This window comes from Podarcis melisellensis (genome assembly GCF_964234715.1).
Source record: "Podarcis melisellensis genome assembly, chromosome: 1".
Lineage (NCBI taxonomy): Eukaryota > Metazoa > Chordata > Lepidosauria > Squamata > Lacertidae > Podarcis > Podarcis melisellensis.
Window position 1 is genome coordinate 80,117,762 of NC_138528.1, and position 16,004 is coordinate 80,133,765.

At 43.7% G+C, this 16,004-nt stretch overlaps 1 protein-coding gene across 4 annotated transcripts; it reads right to left on the reverse strand.

Annotated features, from left to right (window-relative positions):
* Positions 1-3: 3 nt before the first annotated feature.
* LOC309367678 (membrane-spanning 4-domains subfamily A member 8-like) lies at positions 4-14,910 on the reverse strand. 4 transcript variants are annotated; one of them, XM_081907240.1, is made up of 7 exons: positions 14,794-14,910; positions 11,925-12,157; positions 8,336-8,458; positions 6,316-6,372; positions 5,026-5,163; positions 3,289-3,408; positions 4-188 (listed from the first exon to the last, which is right to left on the reverse strand). In XM_081907240.1, the coding sequence occupies exons 2-7, from the start codon at positions 12,144-12,146 to the stop codon at positions 75-77; spliced, it is 774 nt and encodes a 257-aa protein (XP_081763366.1). In that variant the 5' UTR covers positions 12,147-12,157; positions 14,794-14,910; the 3' UTR covers positions 4-74. The 4 variants fall into 4 exon arrangements, with proteins under 4 accessions (XP_081763366.1, XP_081763368.1, XP_081763369.1 ...); XM_081907242.1 differs by lacking the exon at positions 14,794-14,910 and adding an exon at positions 14,469-14,753; XM_081907243.1 differs by lacking the exon at positions 14,794-14,910 and adding an exon at positions 12,936-13,281.
* Positions 14,911-16,004: the final 1,094 nt, after the last annotated feature.

Consider the following 16,004-nt stretch of genomic DNA (forward strand, 5'->3'; position numbering starts at 1 on the left):
ATATTATTTTATTTCTGGAATTTTACTTCAGCTTGATTTCTGGTGAAGCACTTCCCATAACCTGTCTCTCTTTACTAACCATCAACACTTGGAGAAAGCATTATATCAGAATAAGCTGGTGGAACTGGATTGTTTTCAGCAGGGGCCACATCATCTCCAACGATAACAATGGGCACAAGGTCCATGTCCTGAAACACAGGGGAGGTAGATCATTCCAAGAATTTATTTTCATCACTGGCATCATCATGGTGACTGTCTTCAGTGCCAAGACCTTTATTTTCATTAAAGTAATTATCCCAAATTATTACAAAGCAGAACTCTAACTGCATGGCTGATGCCACACATCTTCATTTGTAGGTATCTCGCTCCACACCAGACATTCTCAAAAATGCACATGACTCTTATTATGTATTTAATTGATTGCCGGTGTTTCTAAGCAGTGTACATAAAAATGTAAAAAGCATACAGCAGATAAAAACAATCCATGCAGAGGTTTTCTGGCTACGTCACCAAACAATGGTGGTCGCTCCTCGCTGCCCTCTGCAGGCAGCGAGGAGGTTCAGGCAGAGGGAAGCCAGGATTTATGAGGCAAAAATCCTGGCAATGTTCTCCAGTGGGGTCTGGGGAGCTCACTGCATCCCACTGTGCCGCTCAAGCCCATATCTACCAACTTGAAAGGCAGAGTGGGTGTGACCTGGGAGTGTGTCCCCGCCATGGATGAGCCTCTGTCTCCAGCATGATTTGTGGTCAGTTTCTCCATAATTCAGACAACTGGCGTTAATCAAGAGGCGCTCCTGGACGAACATATGCTAATGGGCTGCAATCAGTCCAGTCAGCTGCTGAAAGGACTGGGCATGGCTCTTTGAAGGTATCTGAATATTTTATTTGAAGCTTGAGAATCCTTACAACAGCCAGAAAAGGAAGGGGGAGGACAAACTGCTTTGTGCTTTCTTATGCTTTCTTACGGTTTTCAAATGGTCTCCTTTTTTTCCTGTCCTTCACTACATAATGAAAAGGATGTGTGTAGCCACTGCTTTGTTATTCTGTCTGTTACTTCGGAGAAGAGGGGGGAGGCTTTTGATTTATGCTCAACGGGGAATTTAACAAGGTTTTACTATGGCCTTTCCCCTCAACAGAGGCTGAATGGACTTGATTTAAAATTATTCCTTGATTGGACTAGGCTGAATTTGAGAAGAGATCTTGTTTTTAACTGTGTGCCGAGGAAGAACTCCAGAGTGGAATTTTAATGTCAGAGTTTGGATATGCACTCCGCGCGTTATTTATGGCTGCAGCTCATACGCTAGTTGGTAAACAGTGGAAGGAATGGAATGTGACCCTGTAGGATCCATATAAACACTGCAAAGAACTGAACAATGGAACTGAACAATAGAAGATAGTCATTAACTCTCAAAGCACACCAGGTCTGGAACAACAATGTATATGAAGGACATGTGAAATGTATTATTTATTCATAAGATGTAACAGAGATGCTGTTTGTAAGGTGAAATAAGTGACCGGCTGGAAGAATGGTTTAACGGCAAGTGAAGGATGTCAAATGGACTCTAAATAAGAAATTATGTGGCAATGTGAGGAAAAGATGATGATCATATGTTTGGAACAGGAGTGGGAAACCTGATTTTAAGAAATTGCATTAAATTAGATTAATTTGGTTTGATTTGTAATAATTTGGAAAATGAAAAAAAAAATGCAAAAAAACCCCAATCCGTGCAGAAAGCAGGCTTGATGAGCCCACAGCTGATGGTGTGTGTATGACTTCAATCATATATAGTAACTGACCACCAAGGAAAGCAGGTTTGAAGTCACTGCCCACCAGCTGATAGGTGATGACTTCAAGCCTGCTTATCAGTGGCACTTCAAAGCATGGTGAAGGGCCCTTTGCAAGCTCTGCATCTTGCTTTGAAGTCCAGGCGGTCATCACCTGACATCAATGTGACACCAGGTGATTGACAGGTTGGCACTCCCATCTACCTGTCAGATTTGGCCCACAAGAAGTATGAGAGATAAGGATCTGGTGTACTGGCCAGATCAGGTTCCCCATGTCTGATTCAGTAAGTATGGAACACCAGGAGCCACAGATGTAGAAGTGGAAGTGCCTCTCCTGGTGGATATATACCCTCTTTCCCATTCCCCCTTTAAGCTAGTATCACACCACAGATACCAGCTGAAGTTTCTGAGGAAGCTACAAATGCCTGATGCTAGCATAGCGGCATTTTTCATTCAGGTTCATTTGTTTGCATAGCTCAGGTGTGGTTTCCTCTAGACACTGTTGGGCTACAGTCTTCCAAAGTAACTACTATATTCCGAACTTAAAAATGGAAAGGGTAATGCTGGTGGTCAGTAAAAGAGGTTTAAAGACTGTGTCAAGGCAAATCTTAAAAAATGTAGTATAAACACTGACAACTGGGAAACACTGGCCTGCGAGAGCTCCAGTTGGAGAACAGCCTTTACCAAAGGTGTCATGGGCTTTGAAGACACTTGAACTCAGGACACAAGGGAGAAACGTGCTAAGAGGAAGGTGTTAGGAGCGTCCTACTCTCATGTAGGACCTTGTGAGAGACACATGCCCAACTGGCATGTTCTCTCCCTCCTGGTTGATCGTTCGAGAGCTTCAAAAGCTTTCTTTTGCCCAAACATCACAGCGACTATGCCAAAAGGCATTGGCACACTTAGGGATCCACAGAGTATTCGCAGTTTGCGTAACAGAACCAATAGCGCAGCATTTTGGCTAATCTACTTTATTTACATATAATACACTCAGAGCATTTTGACTTAGCTCCTGGCTCTTTCTCATCAGACAACAAAGAGAGAAAAAACAAAGGACAATAGTCCCACTTCACGGAACACAGTAATACCAAAACATCCTATCTTTGTCACTACCCACACTGTGGGATGAAAACATATACCGTCATGTGAAAGACAACAATCCCATGACTGCAGACACAGGGAATGAATCGCCAACATCAGGTACGCTTGGCAAATCCACACCATGATCAACTCCCGCCCGGAAACCAATGTCCCCACTGTGGAAGGACGTGCGGATCCAGAATTGGCCTCCACAGTCACTTACGGATTCATTGTTAAAACCGTGTTTATGGAAGGCAATCTTACTCAGCTACGAGTGATTGCCAAAGAAGAACAAGAAGAAGTTCCCACCAACCCCAGCCAGCATGGCCAGTTGTCAGGAATCATGAGATTTGTAGATCAACAACATCATATTGTCTAGCCCAAGCATTTTCATCTTGCCAGCTTTCTAAAACAAATGCTTACCATCTTGTTACAGCAGGTTGCCTGACACCCGAAATGTGCTGTTGGAAGAGTGATGCAGAACTCCAGCAAGCAGAACAGGAGATGCACAGCACAAAGCCCATTACCTACTTTGTGGAAAAGCTGCAGAACAGAGAAGCAGGTGAAATGACAACTCTTATATCAGTAAATCAGTCGTGAGGATAAAATGGGTCTGAGGAGAGCTTCTGTGAAAAAATGCCTCTCTGAAAGGGTAGGACAGAAACTTTCTAAAATGAATGCATTAGCCTGAATAGTAAGACATCAGGAAGTAAGTCCACTACTGAGACTGTGCAGTACCTGGCGTTATGAGAATAAAAATGGGAGATTATCCTACGCTACATATCTCTGTGTCTTTCCTCATCAACAAAACCTCCTCTCTTCTCCCCAGTTTCTAACTTTCAGCCAACAAAGGGACTTGGCTGTTTTTGAACAAGGATGTCTCCAGATAGGCATCCTTCCAGGTTGGTGTTTCAGAAATAATTTTGAGGTGACATATGATGGCATGAATCACAAACATGAGTCTGACCAAACTGCGGGAGGCAGTGGAAGACAGGAGGGCCTGGCATGCTCTGGTCCATGGGGTCACGAAGAGTTGGACCCGACTAAACGACTAAACAACAACAACATGATGGCATGAGATGAGAGGCAGCCACCTGAAAATTATTTCTGAAACACCAACCCAGGAGGTTGCCTATCTGGAGACATCTCTGTTCAGTTTCTACTTGCCTTATAGTAGGGAGAAGGTGTGGAAAGAGGTTCTAAGAAAACTCTCCACTTCCATGTGAAAGACCCAGTGTGGCTATGAGACTATAGCTACAATCGTATACACACTTACCAAAGTTTGACGTGGCAAAGCGCAAGGATACAGACATCAGAAAACCCAACCACTAGCTAATAGCACCATCAAGTTTGAATACTGGGAATGGGATGGCTGCTCAACCTTGGATTAAAATATTGATTTCTCAATTGATTTCCGTAGGACGGTTCTTAATTCCATCCCAACATTTATTAATATATTCCCGGTGTGAAACTGGAAAGGACCTAACCAGACAATTATGTGATTCTCTCTGGCCTTTTAATATTGAGGTGGGTCCTCTTTTGATAAGGAAATGTCGTGAACTGGAAAAATGAGAAACTGAAACAGACAGATTTCTCCATCCCTAGTCCCTGGGCATACCTTGGGTTTGGTTTCTTTGAAATGATGGTCAGTGGAAGTGGACAGGATTTATCTCTTCACACACATATACAAGCCAAGGTCCCGCTGTGTGGGAAAATGATTGCTGCTTTGTTTGGTTTACAGTGATAACATTGGATTCTCACAGAAAGAAGATCAGGCCTCTGTGCCTTTATAGCCCAGTTCCAAGAATGACAGGCTACTGCTTCCTTACACACACACACACACACACACACACACACACACACACGGTAACAGAGAAGGAAATAAGTCCTGATCCCCAAATGGCTTTCTCCTTTCAATAGAGCCAATGGATTGAGAGACAGGGGCACTGACCATTCTTGCCAGGGCCATGAAGATAATATCCAGCAGTCCTGCTTGTTCTATTAATCCTCTCCTGGCCAAATCTCAGTCTTAGAATCAAGAGGCACAGGGCTGTAACAGACACTTCAAATGACATCCAAACTAAACCTCCCAAACTTACAACATTAAATTATGATAATGGTATTATATGATCAAAGTTATTGTGGGACTTGCTCACTTACCAATGTTCTCTCTGGATAAGGACCGGGATAGCCATAGAAAAAATAGGGTTGATTTATACACAACTGTGCTGTGTACAGAATTATGCCAATTGTTGCCAATGTAGCACTTGCGACATGCATTCCCACATTGCATTTCACCTGAAAGAGTGATATGAAGAATCAGGATACCAAAAAGTACACACAGGGTGTGTGTGTGTGTGTGTATGGAGGCCAGCCAATGCTCATGTCAGGTGTGGCTACTGGGCCTGACAGGAAGCTGTCTTAGTCACTAACCATAATCAGACCATTAAAAAAACTTACAAAACATGGAAGATGTCTTATATACAATTAGCCCTTAATCTGTACTAATTGTGTTCTATTTTTATTTGAATTATGGTTTGTTATTGTTTCAGTGTCTTTAAGAAAGGTTGTCAATGAAACACGTTGGGTAATTTACTGTTCCCTACATTTTTCAGTGCTACCCCTCCCCCCTCCCCTCATGTACACTCGTGGTTTCTTAATGCTAAAATGGGTTTTAAAAGGGTTATGATAATCATACAGCCATATGACATTCTTTTAAAACATCAACAATGTGTTATTAAAATGTGACACCAGGTGACACTGCTGAGTTCGCCCTGTCAAGTAAGTGGGTAGACCAGGGGTCGGCAGCCTAAGACCCATGGGCCTGAAGTGGCCCCCGGAGGCCGTTTAACTGCCCAAGAGCCGCCCCCAAACCGAGCCACCCACTCAGTGAGTCCCCATGTGCTGTGCTAAACCAGGGGACTCTCTTCCGCAGCTCTGGAAATCACTTCTGCGCATGTCCAGACACCGGAAATTGCATCTGCAAGGGCGTAATTTTCAGCATCTGGGCATGGGCAGAAGCGATTTTTGGTGCAGCTGACATGTGCAGACGCAATTTCCAGCATCGCGCTGCACCTGTCCGGCCCACAGAGGATCTCCGTGGGAGTGATCCGGCCCATGCCTGGTAAGTCTTGCCAACTGGGGTAGACTGCAGAAACAGAAGCGGAGGAACCAAATACTTCTTTGTTTTAGAATATAAAAAACATCATTCTAGGAACGTTTAAAGAGTGAGTATAGATCCAGCCCTGGTGCTCTCCAAATGATGTTGGAATTAAATTTTTAATCAGCCCCAGCTAGCATGGCCAAAGGTCAAGGGTGCAGTACTGGTGCAGAATATGGAGGGCACCAAGTTGGGGAAGGCTGATCTAGAGGTATAAAAAAAACAAAATTTATGACCAATACTGGCCTCATCCAATATTACAGAAGAAGAGAAAAAGGTATATAGCTCACCAAACTGTGGTTCCTATATTTTGTATTTGACACAGAGATGGATCCAGAAACAATGAACTGTTAAAAAAGGGGGGGGATGCATATCAATTCACTTCAAATTTACAGTAAAATACTCTCTACTTAGAAAAACCTGGTACTGTGGGAGTTTTGTCAGCAAAACATTTTGGCACCTGATGCAAACCACAAAACGATGCCTCCCCTCCCTGCCAAGGAAGAAGGAGCAAGTGAAGATCTAGATCAGGAGCAAAGTTCTAGATCAGGATCTGCTGCCCACATGGATTCTGCTGCCTGAGGCATTTGCCTCACATGCCTGTGGCGTTTGCCCTCCTAGGTGGGTCATAAGGAAAGGTTTAAATGAGTGTGAAGTGATTGGCCAGTGGGAACCCAAGGGGAGGAGTTAGAGTTAGAGTTGTGTGGAAGTCAGTTGGGAGTTGGAGAAGGAAGAGGGAGGAAAAGTCTGTGGGTTGGTCGAGTTGTGTTGTGAGAGAGTGAGAGGAACTGTTAGGTGGAGTCAGATAGATAGTTGGGATAATCAGTTTGAAGTTGTTAGGAACGTATAGATCAGTAAAGAAACTAAGATTAAGAAACTGACAAGAAAAAATAACTGAAACCTTAAACTTGTTCATGCTTATAAAAATAAACTTGATTATTTGTTAATGTTAACAACTGTCTGGACTCCGTGTGTACCCGAGAGAAACAGGTTGGTGGCAGTGGCAAAGTGATCATAATGGTGGCACAGGGATCAATAGACCATCAAACGTCCGGGGACCCTGTGTGATCGCCACAATGCCTCATTAGTGTAGGGGGTGTGGTGACAGATGTCACCCAGCAAACTGTCAATATACATATAAAAAACAAAAACCCAGCCACGCAATGTGGTTTTTTGCTGGATTTCCCCCCTGTATCCCTTTTTGTCCATGGACTGGAAAAAATTGAAACAAATGGGGGGTGGAGTGCGGATGACACCCAAAAACATGCACGCATGGGATGCATCAAATCCACTTTAAACTGCCATGTGTACACATCCCCAGGCAGTCACGTTGATCCTCCATGTGGTTTCCTGTCCCCCCCCCCCCAACAGCCAGTCAACATTCTGTGATTACTCAGCACGCTTAGTCTGCTCGGCTGAAAACCTTGGGGTTTCAGTAAGCCTGCTAACTCCACCTTGTGGATGGATGGTTCCATTTCCCTACACACAGTAGGAACATAGGAATCTGCTATATACTAAGTAAGACCCTTGGTTCATTTAGTTCAGAATTATCTACTGGGAGCAGTTCTCCAGAATTTCAGGCAGGGGACATCTCCAGCCATACTTAGAGATGCTGAGACTGAAATCTGGGATCTTCTGCAAGCAAAGCAGATGCTCTGACACTGAGATGTGGCCCTTCCTTATACATGCAAGAGAATACAGTGTTCAGTTTTGTTTATTAAGCAACTGTAAAATCAGCATGCTAAATTAGATCTCAAGCATCTGTTCGGAACTGGAAATTTTGCAATGCAGATTACCCCAGTTTGCCTCAGAACATTTTCCAGAACCAATTCAAAAATTTCTAGATCTGCATCACTGACTTGTAGAAGTGAGGTTGCTGTTAGTATATACGACCATGACCAAAACCTTCACTATATAAAATAAAATAAAATCCACTAGAAACATGTAGCCTTAACAAGACAAGAAAGAGAACAAGCATAAAAAGAAAAAAGTTTTTTTTGTTACTGTTCAATTCTTATTCTTTCAATGATTTTATTTTAAAAATGTTAAGTACACCTCTCAGAAATGTTGAATATTAAGTAACATATAAACACCTTAAATAGAGAAAAATGCATTACAGCAAAGGAAAGAGATTACCCCTAATAATGTTCTGGCATTTCAAAATAATCCAAAGGGCTCCTATTCTTTTATGTTAACTTTCACCACCTGCCTCCTTACTTGAACACATGAGGAAATGTTTTTGAAAATTGCCAAGTCCCAGAGTTTAGCATGATGGATTCTTAAATGCGAGGCAAATAACACGATACTTACAAATATTCCACCCCAGCATGGAAAATATGTCATATTAACCAAAGGGGCATAGAATGAGTCCAAAAGAAAAAATGAGACTATCCCAAAGCCAACTTGTATCAATCCAATCATGATCTGGATGGCCTGTAGGAAGAAAATACACAAACAATATTATTTTTAAACTGTTCCTAGAGACCTGGAAATATAGAATGATAGTTTTTGCTACTATTTTCATTTCACTGTTTTATTTTTGCATTTCTTATCATTGCTAGCTGCCTTGGGCATGAATCCTGACAATACTGTGCATTAATATTTAAAGGAAACCAATAAAACTGATATGAGCTTACTCTTTAGCACAATCCAGAAATATCACCTGAGCAAAAGCTAGATGAGGTATTTTGATCACTGCAAAAGTAAAAGAGGATCTCTCCTTAACCAGATTTGAGCCAAGAAATGTGAACACCCAATTTTCAATCTGAGGGATTGGGACATAGGAATTTGATTAAGTTCATATTTAAAGGTGAAACTGCTTTCTGAAACAGCACGGGCATCAAAACACTTCTCTGAATTTTGCAATGCAGTCCTCCAATCAAATAATGTTTACAAAAATGCATATATTGGAAGAAGGGGTGTGTATAAAATGAACATATCAGTGAAAACAACACACACAAATGTATTATACATGAGGAGACTTGCAAAAATGTGTACATCAGTTAAAATATGTGTATTAGTCAAAACAGCATACAATTCACAATTTTCATGGATTTTTTAAGATAAAAAACCCCACAAATTGCTTCAGAAATAGCGAGAACAGAATTTAAGACTGGAAAATAAGAAACTGAGAGAACAAAAACTGAGAGATAGATCGTTCCTAATCCTGATACGGATGAAATACAAAAAGTGACAAATGAGTTCAACCCAGTCACCAAAAAGAAACAACACATAACTTTCTACAACCTGGCTTTACAAAAGACAGTGCTTAGATTGGTGTGCCAGCAGTGAGCCTTTATAGGTCTGTAGATCTTCCCTCAGTTCCTTATGCCCTGATTACCCCCAGAATGGGCTGCTCTAATGAGCTTTGTGTGAGTCTGGCTTTGAAGATGGGTTGAAGCTTCTTTTAGCAACAAAAAAATAAACTAAGCATTGTTAAGTTCATACACACTTTCCACACCCCCATGAGTCATAATCTTTCACTCTGTTCTGCTCATTAAAATGCACTTGCACATAGTGCCCATGGCAGCATTTCCCTTCTGAAGGTTCCTTGGGCTGGAGGTGGGACGGCACAACTACAGAGGACCTGCTTAAAAGCCCACCAACTGCAGTAGTTAAGAAGGTGGGCACAAGAGATCTTAACCCTCCCTGACTCTGCTATTGGCTCAAGCCAGCCATTTCCTCCATTTTTTCAGTTGATAACCTCAACATTCTCTGGCTCCACTTCCCTCAGTGCTCCATGGGTCCTAGAAGTTCACAGGACCTTGCCATACTTTCTTAGCGCTTAAAAACACACACCTGCTTTTTCTTTTAATTTACAAACTTAATGTCCTTCCTCATTCCTGGAGACAAAATTGAGAATGCAGAAAGCACTTCCTTAGTTGAGGGTTGTCTTGTTTTGCCTCCAAACTAGTAGGTGTGCAGGTACATTGTATACCTGGGGCTCTCAGGAGGAAAATCCTTGGAGTTTCCCTAAAAACATATAGTTAAGGGTAGGCTGCCCCTCATTCATTCCCTGTACATGGGCATTCAGCACCAGAAAAGTGCTTCTCTCTAGGCTCTCCCTGCCCCTCCATCTTCTCCCCACAACAACCCTGTCAAGTACCGTATTTTTCGCTCTATAACACGCATCTGATCATAACACGCACGTAGTTTTTAGAGGAGGAAAACAAGAAAAAAATATTCTGAACGAAACAGTGGGTGCATGATTTTTATGGTTCATGCTGTGACATGTGAACTGATGGTGAGTTTGGGGTAGCCCAATGCAAAAATCCTGAGGATCCATGTGGATCCTTGCTTTGTAACCACGTTTTAAGTGGGGAGGGAAGGAAAAGCACTCAAGGGAGCACACGTGGAGAAGGAGCTTTTCGGTGAGCTGAGCGGGGAGGAGGGAGGGAAAGAGCACTGTTGCTTTAAAGGTATACTTAAGCTACTTGCCCTGTGCCTGGGTTTTTTTCCATTTAACAGTTTGCAGCCTTTTCCTTCTGCTCCTTGTTTTGAGGCAGAATAGATTTGAGGAAGTGAGGAGGACTTGGATTGCAGGGGATTCACCATTAGCTGTGTAAAAGCGCTCCTCCTTGCAGCCTGAGTGATAAGCAGCCACCAGCAGCAATAGAATGGAGCACAAAAAAGTGGTAGGGGCACTAGGACCCAGACAATGCTCGAATCTATCCTGCCTGAAAACAAGCTGCTCCCTCCCAGCGGATCAGCTGAGACGCGGGGATTTGCGAAGTTTTCCCCTCTCCCTCATCCCCAGCCTTTTTTCTTTAACTTCCTGGTTTTCACTGCGTGGCTCAGAGCTCGAGGTTGGTTTTATTTTGCTGCTGGTTGCTTAAATTTTATCTTTCCTGCCGTCCCTCTGCAGCCTCATTGCTCTGTTTAGAGAGCTCACGGACCTTTGCTAGCGTCTGTCCCTCCTCCCGTGTAAGCGGCTGCTGCCCGCTTTGCTGCCATGGCTCTCCTTCCCTCCCTCCTCCCCGGCTCCAGGTCGCTTTAAAGCAAGCAAAGCGAGAGCCTCGTAGAGTGTGTAAGCAGCTCCCGCTTTGCTTGACTGACGGCAGCCATGGCTCCGATCCGTGCATTCGCTCCTTAACACGCACAGGCATTTTCCCTTACTTTCTAGGAGCAAAAAACTGCGTGTTATGGTCCGAAAAGTACGGTAGTTTAGGCTGAGAAATGGTGACTGAACTCTATGGCCAAGTGAGGGGGTTCAATCTGGGGCTCCCTAGCTTTAGTCCAATGCTCTAACCACTACACCACACTGGCTCATGATATGAGAGCTCTGCCTGTTGCATATTTGAAGTGTTGAACTGACAATTGCTCCTGGTGACCCAGGGGCGCCGAGTTATAAAAAATATTGGGGGGGCCCATACCGACTTATAAAAAATATTGGGGGGGCCCAAGACCTCCAAACCACTGCTGCTGGGGGAACGAAAGGGGTGAGCCCCGGGCTGCCCCGACCTTAAGTGAACCTGTGAGGGCCCGCCCTTTGAGGCAGCCGATTGGCTGCCGCTGTGGGCGGTGAATATTAATGAGCTAGGGGGAATCCCCGCTTCTCGCAGGGCTGACGCCAGCCCCGCGAGATTGTTGATGGGTCGAGAGCCCGCAACCCCACCCCCTCTCTAGATCGGGAGTGGCTTTGTTTTAACTCATTACTGAATGTATTTTAAAAGGTAACTATCGTCAAACAAGGAAAATAAAAAATACCAACATAATTTTGTGATTTTACAAAGCATAATATAACTAATAATTTTCTTAAATTATTGGGGGGGGGCAGAGCCCCCCCAAATGAATTTTTGAGGGGGCTCGGGCCCCCTCAGGCCCCATGGAGTCGGCGCCTATGTGGTGACCACTGAAATCACCAGGGACAGAAACAAGAGCAGATGACATCTGCACTTACCCCTAAAGTCTTAGCCTCTACTTTTACTTTCTTCTCCAGTTCCCTCACCCAACGCTTCCGCTCAGGTTGGTTGCTTCCAAGCTGCTCGTCTATATATTGTGCCACTCCTGGTTGTTGCCCAATGGTAGCATGGATCCCCTGGCCTGCCTGAATTATGTCAGCTCCATTTGGAAGAATGAACGCTATTATTCCATTTTGTCTTCTCACTGGATCTGTTGTCATAGCTGAAATGTCTGCAAAAACCAACCAACAAAAACAAATCAAAATAGCAAACAACCTTCTCTCAGATTTGGACAAATATATCAAACTTTCCCCTACACACAGAAAGAGGAAGTTCCCCTGAGCTATGGCCCGTCCATCTGTTTCTATGAATCCGTCACATGTTTGTTAAAACCATGTGGGAATAGCACTAATGGCCTGTTTGGCTTCTGAGAAGACAATCCCTCCCCTCAGGCCAACAATCTGAAAGACACAACCCAAAAAAGAAAAGGGCTGAGAAAGCACCAATTCTTTGTCATAGAGGTCTTACCGATAACAGCAGGAATGGAAAAAATTATAGAGGGGCCGGTTGTTGCTGGTCTTTCAGTAGAGTCAGTGGAGAAGGTAATAGTTTTAAGAGAGCCCTTTGTACATTGACTCAAGCAGTGTTACACCTCCCCGTTCCCCCTGCACCAAGAGAACCACCAAATAAGCAGATGATAAACAGGACAAGATCTGAGGCCAGATGAAACACGTACACCATTAATCCCACACACTGAGTCATAGAAGGAGCCACAGTTGCAATCAGTCTTCTTTTACATGCTGTGTACAAGATTCCCTTTCTCAACCCAAACAATTCCCAGAAATAAACCAACGTGTCACTAGACCCGAACTCCGAAGATTAATCTCCTTTTACACGCTATGTACCACATCCCCTTTCTCAACCCAAACATTTCCCAGACATAAACCAACAAGTCAATGGGCCCAGGCTATGAATATTGTGAAGTCAGATATTACAAGTGCTCAACTCACTGATGGGGAGCGAAGCCTTTACCACCAACCCATAATGAAGTCATGATACTTTGCTGGCATATGTACTCAGAGTCCGTGTGGTCCTTTGCTTTTCCTCTAGTTCAGGCAGAGGTCCCTCCTGCTGACATTGTCAGGGTGATGTTCCACTGAAGGCTCTCATGAAGAGTAGTCAGGCTGCAGCACAGCTGAAGCATGAGTTCTCCTCAGGTGCCTAAGGTTCCTTCAGTAGGTAGTTCCTTCTATAGGCTTTGCATTGTAGGAACATGGCTTAGTTCTTTTGCACATCACCATTGCAGGGACCCATTCCTTCTCTGCTTGCATCCAGATCTGTCCCCATTCCTCAAGGAATGCATAAAGCATTGGTATAATAATGTTGCTTATGGCAGCCTCCAGCTGCTCATGGGCTCCAGTAATGAATAAAAATAAGATGACATAAAGTAATCCAACATAAATCATATAGAATAATTAACAAATAATCAGTGAAACAATTACAGTGGTACCTCTGGATGCGAACAGGATCCGTTCCGGAGCCCTGTTCACATCCTGAAGTGAATGTAACCCGTGACTGCGCGTCTGCGCATGCGTGGGTCGCGATTTGCCGCTTGTGAGCATGCGCATGACATCATTTTGAGCGTCTGTGCATGCACAAGCGGCAAAACCCAGAAGTAACGCCTTCCATTACTTCCGGGTCACCAAGGGGCATAACCTGAAAATGCTCGACCTGAAGTGACTTCAACCCGAGGTAAAAGGTAAAGGTAAAGGTACCCCTGCCCGTACGGGCCAGTCTTGACAGACTCTGGGGTTGTGCGCCCATCTCACTTAAGAGGCCAGGGGCCAGCGCTGTCCGAAGACACTTCCGGGTCACGTGGCCAGCGTGACATCGCTGCTCTGGCGAGCTAGAGCCGCACACGGAAACGCCGTTTACCTTCCCGCTGGTAAGCGGTCCCTATTTATCTACTTGCACCCGGAGGTGCTTTCGAACTGCTAGGTTGGCAGGCGCTGGGACCGAGCAGCGGGAGCGCACCCCGCCGCAGGGATTCGAACCGCCGACCTTTCGATCGGCAAGTCCTAGGCACTGAGGCTTTAACCCACAGCGCCACCTGCGTCCCTTCAACCCGAGGTATGACTGTACAATTTATAAAACACTGTTAACAAAGCAACAACTAAAAAAAAAAGCTAAATATCACAAGTCCTATTATATGATTAACAAATCAAGGCAGCATTTATAATCTAACATTGTAAGCAATATGAACAACATTAACAAAATAACAAGTAAAAAAATAAGCTAAGCATTCTTAAGTTCATACACACACAATCCCTGTGATTCATAGTTCTTCGCTCTCTTCAGTTCCATAAAATACACACAAAATACACATAATGCCTGTTGCAAAGCCATCTCAGCCAGATGCCATGACGGAAGGGGTCCTCTGGTAGTGGGCCCTGGTGGAGAAGGAGCTCTTGGGCCTACCACCAGTGGTAAGGTGGTTGTTGATTCTGGGTGGACTGTCCAGGTGCCACTGATGAGAAACTCACCCACATCGCTCCCAACAATAAGGGTGTCCTGATTATCAGGATAATACCGATCATCAGGAGGTTGATTCCCAGTCTAGGAAGTCCAAGTAAGCCTCCAGATTGGTGAGAAAGGGAATCCTATGCTAGATGGCACTTCCTTATGTAAAAGACTCAGGATTCCCATGCCACCTCCCTTAAAATGGGTTCCAGTTATTCAAAAGTAAGGGGAAAGCCCTCTGCAACTCTTTGAGAGGACACCAGTATCCTTTACAAAGATGTGTATTGGATCAATTAATCATCAGCCCCAAATAAAATTAAATACCTCTAAATTTCTAAATGTACTTACGTTGCCCTGCTTCATTCACTCTTTCTCAGTCTCAGTGTGCCAGAAATCTCACCAGGAAGTAATCTGCATCAGACTTAACTAGCAGATGTCCCAGTTTATTGAGCTACTTTAGACAGAATGAATAGAGGGTAATATCTTTGTAGGTGGGAGGAGACATCACACTTTGCCAAGGGGACAGCATAGTTTATTTCTGAGACTATTTTATAGCATAGCCAAAAGACAGGTAACCCGTTGCTGCCCTAAACAAAATCTGGAAAAAAGCTGAAGCTGCCTCGGCTATAGTATCATTGTTGCAAAGTATGATTGGAAGTGATGAGGTAGAAATGTGGTTCACTTTGCATGTATAGGCAAATCTACGTAATCTGCCTTTTCCAAAACACCATGCGATCTGAAACATGCAAGCCTTTGAAATGTGTGCATCTCTGAATTTTGTAATGCAGTTCTCCAGTCACATAATGTGTACAAAATGCATGTACTGGTGTAAGGTGTGAAAAAACCCCCACAAATTAGTGAAAGCACGCACAAATGCCTTGTATTTGGGGAAGTTGTGCTTTGCAAATTTGTGTAAATTGGGCAAAACTGAATACCCAGAAATTCATGCTAAATGCTGCTGAATTTTCTTAAGGACTTGCTTTGGGGGTGGGGGGAATCGCCCCTGTCTTCGCTTGGAGTTTTTGTGTGCTTGGATAAAAACTTGAACATGCCTATTACTCAATGTTCTGTGTTCAGAGTTGCTCTCTGATGGAAAATGCCTCAGTTGACTGTTTTGTATAACTGTTTTGTACAGTAAAATCACAACTTATGTGCATTTAACATCTGCAATTTCAACTTTATGCAATTGAAGGCTATCCGGTTGAAATCACACAAATTAAAGGCATAATAACAAAGATTATATTAAATTAATCATACAGGTTGAATTAAATCATACAAATTAAATTAAATCAATCACACAAATTAAAGCTATTTTGCACAGGTTTTTTCCTGACATGGTAAGAGCTTTTAAAGTCTCTGCCTTGCTTACCAGGCTCTGGGATGCTCTCACAAGTTCTCACAGGAACTTGAATGACCCCACAAAATCTCAAAGAGCACCCCAGAACCTGATAAGCTTGGGGGTGGGGGGGGGGACAAGGCCTGTTTGGTGCATGGCTCCAAAAGGGTAAGGCTGCTTGTGCTGGATTGACCTTTCTGCCTTTACAAGCCATCCCCAGAAC

Coding starts and splice junctions, on each gene's coding strand:
- LOC309367678 (XM_081907240.1), bottom strand. CDS start 12,146: ATGACAACAGATCCAGTGAGAAGACAAAATGGAATAATAGCGTTCATT. Junction 8,459..11,924: donor TAGAGGCTAAGACTTTAGGG/GTAAGTGCAGAT, acceptor TTCTTCCTACAG/GCCATCCAGATCATGATTGG. Junction 3,409..5,025: donor CTTATCCAGAGAGAACATTG/GTAAGTGAGCAA, acceptor TCTGTTCTGCAG/CTTTTCCACAAAGTAGGTAA.